This window comes from Pelophylax lessonae (genome assembly GCF_965119305.1).
Source record: "Pelophylax lessonae genome assembly, chromosome: 8".
Taxonomy (NCBI): Eukaryota; Metazoa; Chordata; class Amphibia; order Anura; family Ranidae; genus Pelophylax; species Pelophylax lessonae.
The window spans coordinates 15,943,492-15,962,387 of record NC_138775.1 but is presented as its reverse complement, the minus strand read 5'-3'; the positions used below and the strand labels follow the sequence as shown (position 1 = coordinate 15,962,387).

At 44.5% G+C, this 18,896-nt stretch overlaps 1 protein-coding gene across 1 annotated transcript in view; it reads right to left on the bottom strand.

Annotated features, from left to right (window-relative positions):
* Positions 1–18,896, bottom strand: part of RAD18 (RAD18 E3 ubiquitin protein ligase) — a 506,049-nt gene that overhangs the window by 400,825 nt on the left and 86,328 nt on the right. The window contains exon 4 of the mRNA XM_082265473.1: positions 7,421–7,731. Within this exon, the coding sequence (XP_082121599.1) occupies positions 7,421–7,731 (311 nt within the window). The remainder of the gene's footprint in view (positions 1–7,420; positions 7,732–18,896) is intronic.

The following is an 18,896-nucleotide window of genomic DNA, read 5'->3' as shown; positions in this document are numbered from 1 at the left end:
GGACAGCGATTCAGTGAACGGTTGCGTGAGAGCCCCTCAATTACAGCCTGTGTGCCGTGCTTGCAGAAAAAGCGATCTGTCACATCCTGTTTACATGATGCATCAATTCTCTGCATTCTCTATTATTTACCACTCAGATTTATTGATCCAAATTTGCAAGTATATTGCTTTTCCTGTCTGAGCACGCACAGGGATCCCGGGGTCAAATAAATTACATTTAAAACTTATTGTTGGCGCTGTGCTATTTCTGAGAGACGCATATTGGGTAATGAAATTTCCCTGAAAGGTTTTCATCGGTATTCACATTTTACTTGCTTGTTGTTAATATTTTCTCAATTGTATGTCAAGCACAGATGAATATACTCTCCTTCTATATAAGGGAATGTGATTAGCATCCCTGCTTAACCACTTTAAGACCAGAAGGATTTGCCCCCTTCCTGACCAGGCCCTATTTTGCGATTCAGCACTGTGTTACTTTAACTGACAATTGCGCTGTCGTGCGACACTGTATCCAAATAAAATTGAAGTCTTTTTTTCCCACAAATAGAGCTTTCTTTTGGTGGTATTTTATCATCTGTGCGATTTTTTTTGCGCTATAAACAAAGAAAAAAGAGTGAAAAAAAAAAAAAACATTTTTCACATTGTACTATATGACATTCCCAAAAAAAAAAAAAAAAAAAAAAAAAAGGTAAAAATGAAATTTAACATTTTAGGCCAATTTGTTTTCTGCTACATACTTTTGGTAAAAAAAAAAAGCGTATTTTGATTGGTTTGCGCGAAAGTTATCGCGTCTACTAACTACGGGAAAGATTTATGTAATTTTTAGTGGTTTTTTTTTCACTAATAATGCCGGCAAATTGCGGGACTGCGACGTTGCACCAGACAGATCGGACCCCTAACTGACATTTTTGACACTTTTGGGGGGGACCAGTGACATTACTACAGTAATCAATGCTAAAAATATGCACCGTTACTGTAATAATGACACTGGCAGGGAAGGTGTTAACATGGGTGATCAAGAGGTTAAATGTGAGCCGAGGGGAGTGATTCTAACTGTGGGGGGGCGTGCCTTCTGAAATGACCATAAAGACATGTGATCCTATATAGAAGGATCACATGGGCTCTATGATCATTCCAGGGAGAAAAACGGTCAGCTGTGTATACAACAGCTAAATGTTCTCTCTCAGCGGGGAACGATCGCGGGTGTCAGGCGGCAATCAGAGCCGTCTGCCCGATGCATTGGCTTTCCCTCTGACGAGGGGGGGGCGCGCCGCTGCTGGCACGTGCTTGCCCCCTAGCTTCCTGAAAGCGATCGCCGTACATGTATGGCGATACGCCTGGGAGCAGCTGCCTGCCGCAGTATATCTGCGGCGGGCGGTCGTAAAGAGGTTAAAGCTGAACTGCAGCCTTCCCCTTCAGTCTTGCACAGTTGTACCGGCTTCCTCTCCTAGACTGAAATGGCTTACTCGGATTGCACTGCACACTGTGAGCTTCTCATAATGTGCATTAGAATTTGTGGCATGTCAGAACTAGCTGCATTTTCTGGCTGGAGGTCATCCATCCAGCCTGTCTCTGGCCCACCTCTTTCATTCAATGAAATTAGAAACGCGTAGCCAGGCCCACTGGCATGACATCATTCTGGAGTTCAGATGCTGCTTTTGATTTTCCTTTATACCTGCAATGTCTGCCTGCTACAGCGACTTCCTCTAATAGCGGACAGCTCTGCCCTTTCAGGCTTTCTAGGTGCTACAGTTCCTTGCTTTATGTTAGTGGCCAACTGTCTTTTATGGTGTTTATTATGGATGCACCCATACCGGTACATACTGAGAAATGAATGGGCGTAAATTGCACTGCAAAGAATCGCATTCAATTTGAGCAGGAATGCAGTGTGATTCCTGTCCGAATCACATGCGGATTCCCGCGCTGCTCCTGTGTGAATCCAGGCTGAAATCATTATGACAAGCCTGGGTTCACACAGGAGCATTGGGGGAAACCACGCAGGAGCCGGTCTCGGGTGTGATTGCACGCCCGCTCTCTAGCTCTGCAGCGGGTCTGGAGGCTGCGATGGCCAACGGTAACCCGGCTGATTGAAACAGGGCTCCTGTGTTCCTGTTATTTCGGAACACAGGAGCCCTGTTTCCATCTACCAAGTCTGGCCCCCACACACAATCACCCACTAGGTACACATTTATCCCTTTGATCTCCCCTAGTGTTAACCCATTCCCTGCCAGTGTCATTATTACAGTACAAGTGCAAATTTTTAGCACTGATTACTGTAGTAATGTCACTGATCCCCCCAAAAATGTCAGTTAGGGGTCCGATCTGTCCGCCACAATGTTGCAGTCCCGCTAAAAATTGCTGATCGCCGCCAATACTAGTAAAAATAAATATGGCATAAATCTTTCCCCTAATTTGAAGACGCGATAACTTTTGCGCAAACCAATTAAAATACACTTATTGGTATTTTTTTTTTCCAAAAATATGTGGCAAAATAAAAAATTGGCCAAAAATGATGAAAAAATTAGATTTTTACATTTTTTATATTGGAAATGTTTTATAGCAGAAAGTGAAAAATACAGCTTTTTTCAAAATTGTCGCTTTTTTGTTCATAGCGCATAATCAAAAAACCGCAGAGGTGATCAAATACCACCAAAATAAAGCCCTGTTTGTGGGGGAAAAAAAAAAAAAAAAAAAAAAAAAAAAAAGGTCAGTTTTATTTGGGTACAGCGTTGCACGACTGTGCAGTTGTCAGTTAAAATATTGCAGCGCCAAAACGCAAAAAATGGCCTGGTCATTAAGGGGGTAAATCCTTCCGGTCCAGAAGTGGTTAATGAAGCACTAGAATAGGGATACTTTGTAGTGCCCTCTTGTGTAGAGAATATGTTGCTGACACATTCACCTTAAGGCTTCTTTCACACGGTCCGCTGCGTGCTGCGGTCCGTTCTCTGCTTAGCGGGGATCAGCGGACGACAGCTCCCTCTCCGCACTGTCAGAGCCCTGCTGCTCTCTATGGGGAATTGGATGAGAGCGGACTGCCTGTCCGCTCTCATCCGATCCCCTGGACGGATGGAAAATAGGGTTTCCATCCGTCCGGATTTCACGGACAGGATCGGATGCGGATGGCAGTGGGTGTCAGCGGACATGTCTCCGCTGACATCCGCTGCCCCATAGGGATGCATGGAGGAACCGATCAGATCGTTCGTGTGAAAGGAGCCTAAAAGTACACTCCGGTCAGATGAAAAGCACCACTAATTTCTGGTATATATTCAATCCAAAATAAAAACTAGCTGGCTCTTCTGGACTGGCAGCCTAACACTGGGAGAGGACTTCCATCAGGCTGGTGATGCTCTTTTAGAGCTCATTCACACTATTCAGCTGCATTTTTATAGTCCCACTATTTTTGGCAGAGGCGGCAGCAGCTGGGGGTGTGCACATGCCTCGGCCGTAATGCTCCGCTTTACAGCCACAGCAGGAATTGCACCTTGTATCAAGCACAACCCATTAGGGTGAATGGGGACACTCAGCAAGCTCCCTGCAACCAAGTCAAAGCAAATAGCTGTGGTGTGCTGGTGCAGGGTTCAAGGGGTTAAAGCAGGAGGAGAGGAGGTGATGCAACAACTTAAATTCGAATGTGGATAACGCTTCAAAGACCACAGCATATGTGAATGATTCCTTACTGTCCAATCAGCAAGTGGAGGGTGGGTTTGTTTGTGTCCAAGCTGCATTGCTGCTTAACTGCAGTGGATACAAAACTATGGTCACTTGACCTGGCTGTGCCATCTGGCAGATGTATCTGGATCACAAAATTCAGGTTTTAAGTCCTTTGGCAAGCAAATTGGTTTTACATGTACTGAAGAATGGAAATCCAGTAAATTAAAGGGGCGGCCAGAGACAGGCTGAGGGAGTAAAGTGGTTGGTGATGCTGGACGCCCTGCAGCCTGGAATTGAGGCGGGTTTTATCTGACTTGCTGTAGCTTCTAATGCACATTGTGAGAAGCTCACAGTGTTCAGTGAAATCAGAGTAAGCCATTTCAGTGCTTAAGAGGAGCCGGTATAACCGTGCAAGAAGGGAAGGTAAGGCAGAGTGTATGGAGCTGGGTATCAAGGTCATATTGAAGACGTCGTAATGAAGAAACGCATTGGGAGGAGTTAGCCAAGCGTCACCTACGTCACACCCGGAAGTTGGAGGTCAGCCATTTTCTCGGTTATCACCAGAGGAATGCTGTCCAAAGCACATGTTACATGCTTTTACTTTTGCTTATTGGGTGAGTGCATACCCTAGTTGTCTTTTGAATAAAAGTTTTCATTGATGATAATGCACTATGGGCCGTTCCTTTTTGGTGTTTCCCCATTTGCATGAGGTTGCTGGTCCATCGAGTCACCGTGGAAGGATCGGGCTCTTACATGTTATACGGTTTCCTGTAACTGTTTCCTGACTGGAGGCTGTGAATATACAGAGGATATCGTTGTGGTGCCTGGTTCCTGTGAAGGGGTTGTAGCGGTCCCTTAACCGCTTACTGCCGTATTCCTGTAACCATCTGGTAAGAGTCAGTGTTTGGTGGCTGGGTCTGTCACATTTACTCTTTGTGAAACACCTGGGTGGAGAATACGCCAATCCTATAACCTGCATCCTGAAGCACTGCATTCTTTATAGACTTTTACCCATTTTGTCATGTGTAATGACTAGTGCTACTTATCGGTCTATATTTATCAAGGTCATATGTTGGGAGGGAACTGAAGATCCCCGTATATTAAAAACGGTGAAAAAAAGAAAGTGGGTCTCTTTGTGCCAATTCAATAAACAAAGATGCTGAATGAAAAGATTCAATATTACAATAAAATAAATTGAACAAATGGTGAAAATAGCTGTGCAGATCAGCAAATGAATAATGGATCATAAAAAAGCACAGCACTTTGCCATGAAAGGCTGAAACTTTTATTATAAATTCCTAGCGGTTCGATATGCATTAGTCTAAGTTTTTATTTAAAGGTCATTTTTTTAAAATAGAGTCCAGCAAGATGCTGTAATAAAGAAAATGGCTAGGCACAAAAAACTCTGGTTTAACATTCTATAAAAGGACGAAATGTAAGTGGGGTTTTGCGGTTGCAGCAAATCCGCATAAAAGAATACATTTCAGCACTGGGATGGGGATATAAAACACGCTTGGAGTGTTGCACAGATTAGATAGTTCAAATAATGTGTACAGAGAAACAATCCTTCAGAGCCCAAAAAGCAACTTCCTTCTGTTCAAAGTCAAATCTATTGAACCAGAACCAGAGCAAATAGTTAAATACATAAACATGGGAGATGTTTTACCTGCCACAGAAATGGTAATTCTGTCTGTCCAGTTCTTTGCCACAAAGCACAGCCCTGTGCAGCAGAAGACCTGATTTTCTTGCTGCAGTTAAGTAACACTTACAGGTATTGTCCGTCCCCCAGCCTGTGATTGGACACTGAAATGCAGTGGTGGCTGGTGCTCCATTAGTCGGGGGGGTTGCAGACAGACCCCCCCCCCCCCAATCACTCCGGCGGCAGACAGACCCTCCTCCAATTACTCCAGCGGCAGATGGACCTAGACCCCCCACGCCAGTTTACTTACCTTGCCGGGAATAACAGGCGGCGGCTTCCCCCCTCAGTCCCCATGTCCCCTCTCGGCGGCTGTCTCCTCCCTCCTTGGCCAATAGGATGCCTTCTCCTTTCGGCCAATCAGGAAACAGGTCTCAGGATCTGCTTCCCGATTGGGCGAGAGGAGAATCAGTGTGGCAATAGCGAATATTAATTCGCTATTGTCACACAACTGGGTGGGCTCAGGGCGCAGTGCTCTGCACCCCGAGCCCACCCTTTTTTGAAGCCTATTAGAGCCTCTGACTTTAATCACATGCTTCAAAAAAAAAAAATCCCCCATTGGAATCCATGCGTCCGGCGCCCTGCATGTAGATTAGGGGGCCGGACGCATGGATAGGGGGGGCAGCGCCCCTGATGGACGGGCCGCCACTGGTGAAATGAGAAGCAGCAGATTGATTAGCTCAGCTCTCATTCTGCTCTCCTATCAACATGCTCCTTTTTAGAAAAATAATAAGAAATCACCCATCAGCAGACAAGTAAATATATTGGGTGTTGATACTACTAGAGATAAAGATTTTAAGTATATAAAGATATGAAGGGATTTTTAAAAAACGTTTTTTTCTGAAAATCTTAAAAATTGGTTTCTAAGTTTAAGCAGCTGCAGTGGCCCAGCCTGCTAAGGCCAAATAGTAAACCAAAAAAAGGGGAGGAAAGTAACAATGTGCCTTCTCCCGCAACACAGCGCTTGCTAAATACCATTTATAGTATAGCCACTGCACTTTATTTACACAGAGGTGTTTTCACATCTATTCAATCCTATATTTGGGTGTCATTTATAGGCTAGTTCTGCACCCACTACCATTGTGTTAAAGCACTTATATCCTAATACCCATAATTTTGCAAATGTTAATTTCAGAGCACTCATCTTTAGCAAGCGCTGTGTCGTGGGAGAAGGCACATTGTTACTTTCCTCGCCCCTTTTTTTGGTATGCTCCTTGTTAGCACATGAGCTCTGCAGTGAAACTGGTTGGCTCCTTGTACTGATTCTTCATCTAGAAGTCTAAGCTCTGCTGCGCAAGGACTGCAAGAGACTGATAAAGTTAAATTCAGATAGCTACAATGAAACTAATGATATATTATTGAATACAAAGCTGCATTCATTTGCGTCTTTTATATCGGTCTGAAGAAGGTCTGCTTAAAGTTTACATCTAAGCAAACTTTTTTTTTAAGATTTGACTGATAAAGGGGAAGGGGTCAATTTAATGTAGGGCAGGCATGACTAAATAGGCAGACTGCAGTCTGGACCCGGACTGAGTGACAGCCCTGTTCGGAATGCCGCGGCCACGCCATTCAGCTGCCTGTGTGTCATCTGCTCCCCCTTGCTGCTGCCATTGCTGAACTACCTCTGCTGTCATCTTCATAGCAGGACAGAGGGCAGGAGGTGCTACAGGTCTAGATGGAGAGCAGGAACTGCCCAACTTTTCAAGCTAACAAGGTGTGACTGGCTGCTGCAATGTGGGCCAGCCCTAGTCCTACAGCAAGAGATTATGATGTAAAGGGGGGGGGGGGGGGCTATGAAGTAGATAGATCCCCGAGCGCAGAACCTGCCAGAGATCCCCGAGCGCAGAACCCGCCAGAGATCCCCGAGCCCAGAACCTCCCAGAGACCGCCGAGCCCAGAACCTCGCCAGAAATCCCTGAGCATAGAAGCAGAGATAATTGTGATCTGGAGGATGTAAGTGTGCCTATCAGTTTTGGGTGGACAGACCACTCTTGTTCACACTCAGCAGGTAATCCTACAGGCTATAAAATATGGTTGGAGGAAAAAAAAAAAAAAGTCTACAAAGACATTTACCCTTTACAGAGACTTTAAGGACAGATGTAGATGGTTCCTGTATGGTAGAAGACTCGGCTACAGACTCCTCAACCTCCTGCTTGATTTTCTTAGCAGAGATGAGCTCAGCAGGCCGGCTGGAGCCCAAGGATTCCTCGATGGAGGTGTCTAACATTCTCTTGGATGTCTCTGTATTTTTCACTAGGAACTTTTCCATCAATTTCCCCCCCTTCTTCCTGGCGCATCCCTGGGATCTGGCAGCAGGGGGTTTGTCTTTCAAAGGATTCTGCAAAGATGACGAAGAAGAGTCCGTGTGTTCGGACAGATGCTTCCTGAAAGAAGAAACAGATTTTATATATTTAATAATGGAACATATTTAATCTTCATCATAAACGCACATGTATAATCTTCTATTCTGAAGTGGTCACCCTACAGCAGGTGTGTCAAACTCAGTTACATTGTGGGCCGCATCAGTAGTAGGGTTGCCCTTAAAGGGAGGGTTGTATCTGGGGCGGGCTATGCACAGAGTGCAGAGTTCAGGAGGGCGTTACGTACAGAGTGCAGAGTTCAGGAGGGCATTGCGTACAGAGGGCAGAGTTCAGGAGGGCGTTACGTACAGAGGGCAGAGTTCAGGAGGGCGTTCCGTACAGAGGGCAGAGTTCAGGAGGGCGTTCCGTACAGAGGGCAGAGTTCAGGAGGGCGTTCCGTACAGAGGGCAGAGTTCAGGAGGGCGTTCCGTACAGAGGGCAGAGTTCAGGAGGGCGTTCCGTACAGAGGGCAGAGTTCAGGAGGGCGTTCCGTACAGAGGGCAGAGTTCAGGAGGGCGTTCCGTACAGAGGGCAGAGTTCAGGAGGGCGTTCCGTACAGAGGGCAGAGTTCAGGAGGGCGTTCCGTACAGAGGGCAGAGTTCAGGAGGGCGTTCCGTACAGAGGGCAGAGTTCAGGAGGGCGTTCCGTACAGAGGGCAGAGTTCAGGAGGGCGTTCCGTACAGAGGGCAGAGTTCAGGAGGGCGTTCCGTACAGAGGGCAGAGTTCAGGAGGGCGTTCCGTACAGAGGGCAGAGTTCAGGAGGGCGTTCCGTACAGAGGGCAGAGTTCAGGAGGGCGTTCCGTACAGAGGGCAGAGTTCAGGAGGGCGTTCCGTACAGAGGGCAGAGTTCAGGAGGGCGTTCCGTACAGAGGGCAGAGTTCAGGACTATGCTACGTACAGAGTACAAGGATTAGGAGTGCGCTACAGAGTGTAGAGTGCAGAGTTCAGGAGGGCGTTACGTACAGAGTGCAGAGTTCAGGAGGGCGTTAGGTACAGAGTTTAGGAGGGCATTACGTACAGAGTGCAGAGTTCAGGAGGGCGTTACGTACAGAGGGCAGTGTTCAGGAGGGCGTTACGTACAGAGGGCAGAGCTCAGGAGGGCGTTACGTACAGAGGGCAGAGCTCAGGAGGGCGTTATGTACAGAGGGCAGAGCTCAGGAGGGCGTTATGTACAGAGGGCAGAGCTCAGGAGGGCGTTATGTACAGAGGGCAGAGCTCAGGAGGGCGTTATGTACAGAGGGCAGAGCTCAGGAGGGCGTTATGTACAGAGGGCAGAGCTCAGGAGGGCGTTATGTACAGAGGGCAGAGCTCAGGAGGGCGTTATGTACAGAGGGCAGAGTTCAGGACTAGGCTACGTACAGAGTACAAGGATTAGGAGTGCGCTACAGAGTGTAGGGTGCAGGGGTGGTTTATGTACAGAGTGCAGCATTCAGGGGTGTGCTGTGAACAGAGTGTAGGGTTTAGGGGTGCACTGAGTTTGTAACCCCAACCCCGCCCCCCCCCCCCTCAAATAAAGCTTCTTCAAATCTTTCAATTACCTGTCACCAAAGCTGTTCTTTGTAAACACAGGTGGCTTCTGTATTTACAAGTGACAGCCTGGAATAGGAGCGGAAAATGAGAGCCAGAGGTGGTGGAATGGAGTTTTGGACATGTTCTGGCTGCAAAACTGAGTGTGAGGGCCACATGACTAGGCCTGGAGGGCCACATGACAAGGCCTGGAGGGCCACATTCGGCCTGCGGGCCTTATGTTTGACATACGTGCCCTGCAGTAAAGGAAAACTACATTTAAAGGGGTCCTCTCTAAAGCTGGCCAAAGATACCAGATAAGATTTATTCATCCTAAAAATATGTTGCTACCATTAGCCCGAAACAGGCTCATTATCACTTCTTCATATAGCAAACCATCACAAACCCAGACAAATCAATCAGATATATAACACAACTTATGAAAAAAAAAATATATATATAAATCTAAAAAAAACTGGAATAAAAGATACAAAACCATTACAGCCTTCCTTCCATGCAAAGCCAAAGATAGAACTAAATGCAAAACATATTCCTTCATTTTGGATTTACTAAAGAGGGGATGGGGGGGGGGGTTATGAACCCTGTCAGGTTTTTTCTAATCTGTGTCCCACTGGGTAGGTTTCCCTTCACTTCCTGTGCCATAAGCTAAACCAGGAACCGAAAGGAAATCCTTCCAAAGTGAAGGAGTCCAAGTGTGTCCCCATTGGAAGATTTCTCCTCTATTCCTGTTCTGGTGACAACTCAAAATTTGGGATTCTTTCACTTTCGGTGATCACAGTAAACAAGATAGAGGGTGAATCTCCCACACAGGGAAACAGGCAGCAAAAAAAGCTGACTGGGGTTCTAATCCCTTTCCACTCTTTCCAAAAAAAAAGGTAGTTATGCTTTAACATGAATGTATAGCCAAAACTTTTGGATGGAGTAAGCAAGGATTTGTGGTCCGCTGGAGAGAGGAGGAGGAGGAGAAAGAGAGAGAGAGAGAGAGAGAGAGAGAAAGAGAGACATAGAAAGAGAGAAAGAGAGACATAGAAAGAGAGAAAGAGACAGAGAGAGAGAGAAAGAGACAGAGAGAGAGAGAAAGACAGAGAGAGAGAGAAAGACAGAGAGAGAGAGAAAGAGACAGAGAGAGAGAGAAAGAGACAGAGAGAGAGAGAGAAAGAGACAGAGACAGAGAGAGACAGAGAGAAAGAGACAGAGACAGAGAGAGACAGAGAGAAAGAGAGGAGAAGAGGACAGAGAACGAGAGGAGAAGAGGACAGAGAACGAGAGGAGAAGAGGACAGAGAACGAGAGGAGAAGAGGACAGAGAACGAGAGGAGAAGAGGACAGAGAACGAGAGGAGAAGAGGACAGAGAACGAGAGGAGAAGAGGACAGAGAACGAGAGGAGAAGAGGACAGAGAACGAGAGGAGAAGAGGACAGAGAACGAGAGGAGAAGAGGACAGAGAACGAGAGGAGAAGAGGACAGAGAACGAGAGGAGAAGAGGACAGAGAACGAGAGGAGGAGACAGAGAACGAGAGGAGGAGACAGAGAACGAGAGGAGGAGACAGAGAACGAGAGGAGGAGACAGAGAACGAGCAAGAGGGAGACTAATGCCTCGTACACACGTGCAGATCGTCGGCCGAACGATCGGCCGTCTTTTGTCCCCGGGCTGTCGTGTCTGTTGAAAAGTGCAAAAGACTGCACAAGAATTTTGTCCGCCGACTACAGCCGACTGCAGAAGTGATGTCATGTGATGGTTAACTTTCCCTGTGTTTTTTCTTTTCTGAGCATGCCCAGTCTTGCAAATCTGTCTGTCGGCGGAATTCTGTACTGACTGGCGAACAATCGGCCGCTCTGATGTCGGCATAGAAAAATTTTAATGCTTGCACGACAGATTCTGTTCGGCCGAAAGTGCGCTGTCGGCTGTCGGAAGCATCATACTAACAAGCATACAATCGGCCAATCGGTCGTCGGCCGAAGCTTTTCGGCCGACAATCTGCACGTGTGTACGGGCCTTTTGGCTCCGTTCACACTAGTACAATTTCAGATGCAACTTGACAATAGAAAATCACATTGTTTCCAATGGCGCCCATTCACATCAACGCAACCCGCCACAGCACGATTTTGAAAGAGGTTTCTGTACGACTTTGGTGCAATTCCCCATTGAATATGCAAACCGCTGTCAAGCTGCACTACATAAATCACACTGAATATCTTATCAAAATCAGATTGCAGTAGTGTGAACCTAGCCTCTGCGGTAGAGAGAGATGAACAAAAAAGATAAAAGAATAGAAAAAGGAATAAAGGCACAGAACCAGCGTTAGACAATGAGAGCAGAGAACAGTAAAAGGTTTCAGGTACCCACATCCAGAGAACAATCCTTTCCCCATTACCAGTCACAATAAACCTATTTTATTCCAGAAGAGACCGTTTGATACCTTCATCCCCTAAACAGTAAATCAATGCACAAAAAAAAAAAAAAATATTGAAAAACAGTTTTTAAAGCTCTCAATACAACCATCGATATTGATTAAATCTTCCGCTGTGAGACGTGCGTCAGAAGGTAAAAATGAATAAAACATTTGGTGGAAAGTACATTCCGCTATCAGCCGGCATGGTAACAGGTGCACTATATCTACTTCAAAAATTGAGTGACTTTTTTCCTTTCCTGGATTTCAGTAATAATGCTACTGAGTTCAGCTTCCTGCTGGGCTAAAAATATTGGCGTGTTCGTCAGACGCAGGTCCCCCCCCCCATTAATAGACTGCGGAGCACTTTAATCTGCAATGATGGTAATCACAGGGCCATGGCTGACAATATAGAGTCTCTGTGCAGAGAGCTTTTCTCTGCCGAGTCCAACGATAAACATGCCTGATGGATGTTTAAGCGTTGGAGGAGAAGAAAGGCTAGGTTGATAAATGTATTTGGAGTTTAATGATTATGTTTCAAGTCTTCCCTAGTGCTGGCAATGAAAAATATATTCAGGCTTTTTATTTTTTGCGCTGAAGACCATAGGTCAAAAAGTTTGAGCTTTTTTACAGGCACAGGTTAACCCAGTTGCATAGCAGTATTAAAACCAGGGGGGCAGCATGACATTTTCAGAAGGTCAAGAGAACTGGAGTTTTACAAAAAAAAATACCCCATAATGACAACGTGAAAAAAGATAGTTGAAATCTTTGCAAATTTATGAAATATAATAAAGAAAATCCCATGTACATAAATTATTACTTTGTTGAGGCACCTTTGGCACCAATTACAGACTCAAGTCTTTTTGATGTAGTGCGGTCAGCAGCGCTAACTATTCCCCAACAAATGTGCAACAATCCAATAATCTCCCACACTCTTTACATCAATTGCAATATGTGCTTATAATGGTAAACTAAAAAAATAATAATTATGTAACAGACAACAGTGCTAACTTTTCCACAACAAATGCACCAATGACTCTTTATATCTAATGTAATACATGCTAATAATAATATATATACATATATATATATATATATATACACACACACACACACACACACACACACACAGTGGGGATCGAAAGTTTGGGCACCCCAGGTAAAAATTTGTATTAATGTGCATAAAGAAGCCAAGGAAAGATGGAAATCTCCAAAAGGCATCAGATTACAGATTAGACATTCTTATAATATGTCAACAAAAGTTAGATTTTATTTCCATCATTGACACTTTCAAAATTACAGAAAACAAAAAAATGGCATCTGCAAAAGTTTGGGCACCCTGCAGAATTTATAGCATGCACTGCCCCCTTTGCAAGGCTGAGACCTGCTAGTGTCATGGATTGTTCTCAATCATCGTCTGGGAAGACCAGGTGATGTTAATCTCAAAGGTTTTAAATGCCCAGACTCATCTGACCTTGCCCCAACAATCAGCACCATGGGATCTTCTAGAAAACTGAAAATAGTTGACGCTCACAAAGCTGGAGAAGGCTATAAGAAGATAGCAAAGTGTTTTCAGATGTCAATATCCTCTGTTTGGAATGTAATTAAGAAATGGCAGTCATCAGGAACAGTGGAAGTTAAAGCAAGATCTGGAAGACCAAGAAAAATATCAGACAGAACAGCTCGCAGGATTGTGAGAAAAACAATTCAAAACCCACGTTTGACTGCACGATCCCTCCAGAAAGATCTGGCAGACACTGGAGTTGTGGTATACTATTCCACTATAAAGAGATACTTGTACAAATATGGTCTTCATGGAAGAGTCATCAGAAGAAAACCTCTTCTACGTCCTCACCACAAAAATCAGCGTTTGAACTTTGCAAATGAACATATAGACAAGCCTGACGCATTTTGGAAACAAGTTCTGTGGACCGATGAGGTTAAAATTGAACTTTTTGGCTGGAATGAGTAAAGGTACGTTTGGAGAAGAAGGGGCACAGAATTTAATGAAAAGAACCTCTGTCCAACTGTTAAGCATGGGGGTGGATCAATCATGCTTTGGGGTTGTATTGCAGCCAGTGGCACAGGGAACATCTCACAAGTAGAAGGAAAAATAGATTCAATAAAATTTCAGCAAATTTTGGATGGTAACTTGATGCCATCTGTGAAAAAGCTGAAGTTAAAGGGAGGATGGCTTCTACAAAATGGATAATGATCCTAAACACACCTCAAAATCCACAGGGGATTACATCAAGAGGTGTAAACTGAAGGTTTTGCCATGGCCTTCACAATCTCCTGACCTCAACATAATTGAAAATCTATGGATAGACCTTAAAAGAGCAGTGCGTGACAGACAGCCCAGAAATCCCAAAGAACTAGAATACTTTAGTAAAGAAGAATGGGCAAAGATACCTCAAACAAGAATTGAAAGACTCTTGGCTGGCTACAAAACGCGTTTACAAGCTGTGATACTTGCCAAAGGGGGCAGTACAAGATATTAACTCTGCAGGGTGCCCAAACTTTTGCAGACGCCATTTTTTTGTTTTCTGTTATTTTGAAAGTGTAAATGATGGAAATAAAATCTAACTTTTGTTGACATATTATAAGAATGTCTAAACTGTAATTTGATGCCTTTTGGAGATTTTTCCATCTTTCCTTGGCTTCTTTATGCACATTAATACAAATTTTTACCTGGGGTGCCCAAACTTTCGATCCCCACTATATATATATATATATATATATATATATATATATATATATATATATATATAGCTCATGCAAGGGAACAAAAAAAGTAAAGAAAAAAGATTTAACCCCTTAAAACAATTGTGCTCATAGAAAAAATATAAAATAAATAAATAATAAAACGCATTATATATATATATATATATATATATATATATATATATATATATATATATATATATATATATATATATATATATATATATATATACATATACATATACACACATACAAATTTTTATATATATATATATATATATATATATATATATATATACACATACATACACACACATAGATAGATATATATATATATATATATATATATATATATATATATATAAATAAATAAAGGAAAAAAAAATATAATATACACACACACACGAACCATAAATCAATATTCCTTAAGAAGATCTGTCACATTTGCTGTGGAATAGCCGATTTGCAGCAGCTCCACGGGGATAATCACTTATTCTAATATTTAGTCTTTGACGTGAGTGTATCCACAGCAATTTCAAGTCTTTTTGAGTATGATGCTACAAGCTTGGCACACCTATTTGTGGGCAGTTTCTCCCATTCTTCTTTGCAGGACCTGTCAAGCTCCATCAGGTTGGATGGGGAGCGTCGGTGCACAGCCATTTTCATCTCTCCAGAGATGTTCAATTGGGTTCAAGTCTGGGCTCTGGCTGGGCCACTCAAGGACATTCACAGAGCTGTCCCGTAGACTGCTTCACTAGAGGGATGGTATTAGCCAGGTGATGAAAGGTGCCTGGTTTCCCCCTGACATGAGGCTGGTCATTCAGAATTTCAATGTTTGTTTCATCAGATCAGAGAATTTTGTTTCTCATGCTCGGAGAGTCCTTCAGGTGCCTTTTGGCAAACTCCAGGTGGGCTGTCATGTGCCTTTTACACGTGTGCCTCTGTCTGGCCACTACCATATAGGCCTGATTGGTGGAGTGCTGCAGAGATGGTTGTTCTTCTGGAAGGTTAATCTCTCCCAACAGAGTGACCATCAGGTTCTTGGTCACCTGACTAAAGGTCCTTCTCCCCCAATAGCTTAGTTTCCTAGAGCAAGCTGCCCAGACAAAGGACCTGGCGTTTCCAAACTTCTTCCAGTTACAGATGATGGAGGCCACTGTGCTCATTGTACCTTCAATGCTGCAGACATTTTTTCTGTACCCTTCCCCAGATCTGTGCCTCCATAAAATCCTGTCTTAGAGGTCTACAGACAATTCCTTGGACTTCATGGCTTGGCTTGTGCTCAGATATGCACTGTTATCTGTGGGACCTTATATAGACAGGAGTGTGCCTTTCCAAATCATGTCAAATCAACTGAAATTGCCACAGGTGGACTCCAATCAAGTGTTAGAAACATCTCAAGGACAATCAGTGGAAACAGGATGCACCTGAGCTCAATTTTGAGCGTCATGGCAAAGGCTGTGAATACTTATGTACATGTGATTATATTTTCATTTTTTATTTTTAATAAATTTGCAAAGATTTTAAACAAACTTCTTTCACGTGGTCATTATGGGGGTTGTTTGTAGATTTTTGAGGGAAACTGATGAATTTATTCTATCAAAACTTAAATCAAATTTAACAAAATGTGGAAAAAGTGAAGCGCTGTGAGTATTTTCCGGATGGACTGTAATTGTGATTTAAAAAGATGGATGGCGCACTCCAGGTCCGAGTCTTATTAATCCATTGTATTGTTTATAGCACACCCAGCAGCAGACTCCACTGACACGTTCCACCCAGAGGAGCTTTGATTTAGCTCTTCAGATTTAACATGCCAGATAAAAGGAGTCTATGCTTTGAACATTAAGCCTCATTGCAGCAAAACACCATTTAAAAAAAAGCACATGCTTATTGGGCTGAGGTGAGCATTGGGCACCGGGGGCAGAGGAGCAGGAGCTCCTATCCAGTACAAGTGTGAACTTTCCTTGCACTACGCAGATTATCCACTTCAGCACCAGAAGACTTACCCCCACTCATGACCAGGCCACCTTTTGCTATATGGTGCTGCGCTACTTTACCTGTCAATTGCAGTGTCATGCAAACTAAATTTATATACATTTTTTTCCCCACAAAAGGCACTTTCTTTTGGTGTTTTTTTTTGCGCTATAAACTAAAAAAAACAAAAAAAAACAAAACGAATTTGTGAAAAAAATAAAAAAATTGGATTTTTGACTTACCGTAAAATCCATTTCTCTGATGTTCATTGACAGGTGCAGTTCCTGATATTAATAACCATTGGGTTATACTGCCCCCTACAGTAGGACACAAGACTAGGCAGAAAGAATCTGACTACGCCTATGGGCAGTCCCAGGCGGTATACTCCCCCTCACTGCTATGGGTACTCAGTTTAGTTACAAGCAGTGTCAGAAAAATGACAACTCCACGGGGGGGCGGGGGGCTGTGTCAGTCAATGAACATCAGAGAAATGGAGTCAAAAATTCAATTTTCTCTTTCGTTCACTGACGGGCACAGCTCCTGATCTTCCTAACCATTGGGACACCCCAAAGCAGTCTAAAACATGAGGGGTGGGAACAGCAAAAAATTCCCAAAGCTAAACAGTAGCCAACCAGGCAACAGTTCAACCAGAACTACTGGAGCACACCTGAAAAAAAAAAAATACACCCTCAAAGAGAATCAGGTCCTCTAAAACAGCAGCCTGCAAAACCTTGCAGCCAAAAGAAGCATCTACAGATGCCAGCACATCCACTTTATAGAACTTTGTGAAAGTGTGCATCGACAACCAGGTGGCCGCCTTGCAAACCTGCATCACTGACGCCTAATGACGGAAGCCCCAGGAGGCACTGAGCGCCCGAGTAGAGTGTGCCTTGACAGGGAAAGCAGGAACCTGACCCTTGAAGGAATAGGCCGGAATCACCGTCTGTCTGATCCATCTGGAAATCACCACAGAGGAAGCAGACAACCCTTTCATAGGTCAATCCGTGAGCACAAATCGTGAGTCTGACTTCCTGAAAGACTCCGTAGCTGCCAGGTAAACCCTAATTGCCCGGACCACATCCAAGGCATGCAAGGCAATTTCCTTTGGATATTAGGCCTGGGACACAGGGAAGGCAACACAATGTCTTCATTCAAATGAAAATCAGCCAACCTTTGGAGAGGAACGAAGCACAGGGGCGAAGAATCACCTTATCTCTGTGAATCACCAAGTAAGGTGAACATCAGGATAATGCCGCCAGTTCCGACACCCTGTGCGCAGAGGTTATAGCCACCAAAAAAGCCACCTTCTGAGACAGTGTAAGCAAGGGAATCCCCCAAAGTTTCTCAAAGGGAGGCTTCTGGAGGACTGAAAGCCCCAAATTAAGGTCCCAAGGGGGCAACGGAGAACGCACTGGAGGAACAAAAGGTTGGACACCCTGAAGAAAGGTACGCACCAGGGAGTGTGTGGCAAAGGGTCGTTGGAAGAAGATCGTCAAGGTCGACATCTGGCCCTTGATGGTACTCGAGGCCAATTTCTGTTCAACCCCCCCATTGAAGGAAGGTTAAGATCAGAGCCACACACTGAACATCTTCCACGTACGAAGTAGATTTCCTAACTTTTAACAGCGTAGGAATCACCAACTCCAATAAACCTCTACCTGCCGTTCAACAGCCAAGCTGTCAAAGCCAGCGACTGTAAAGCAGGATAGAACATTGGTCCTTGAGACAGCAGATTCTCTGAGAGGAAGCTTCCAAGGAACATAGGCGACCAGCAGCACCTGATCGGTGTACCAAGCCCGCCAAGGCCAGCCCAGGACCACTAAGATGACCCACATGCTACAACAAAATGGCAGCACCACGAGGCTCCCAGGGACCCAGAAGGGATCCCTAGGCCTCAAGGACAGACCCAGGCAGAACAGAGGGCCCTGACAGGAGCCCCCACCAGGTAAACCCCCCCCCCCTTGCATAGTGCCGCCGGTGCACCCCCACAGCCCCCATCCCAAGCATAGCGGCCTGCCCCCACCCCAGGAGGTGGACCAGACCACCCAAACAGCCCCAGCATAAGTGGAGGGGGGGTAGGATGGGTGAATAGATGAAAAAAGGCCGATGAGAAAGGGGGATTCTGTGCAGCCGGCCTGCACTGTAGCAGTAAAACTACAGTGCGCGGTCCGCAAGCAGTTATTCATGGACTAATAAAACAGAGAATCGGGAATTATTTATTGAAGGTTTTGTTATAGTTTGGGTTTTATAATATGGTTTGGTCGCACTATTAGTTCAGTAGGCATATAGCACTGTGATTGGGTATTGGTTCGTATTTTGAGTAGTTTATGACACTTGTGAGCAGCAGCTGTCCAGAAAATTATCTATTAGTTGTATTTTGTTCATAGCGTGGGTATAAAAGTTTTCAGTAACCTTGGATCTGTGCAGAATGAGCGTTCTTCATGCTGTACAGATCCAAGGCTATTTACAAACAGTTATGAATCTACCCTGGTGACCATGTAAAAGCTGCAGACTCTTTGTATTTAGTACATTCCTGTACATGTCTCCCCGGAACCGAATCTGCAGACTTGTTTTC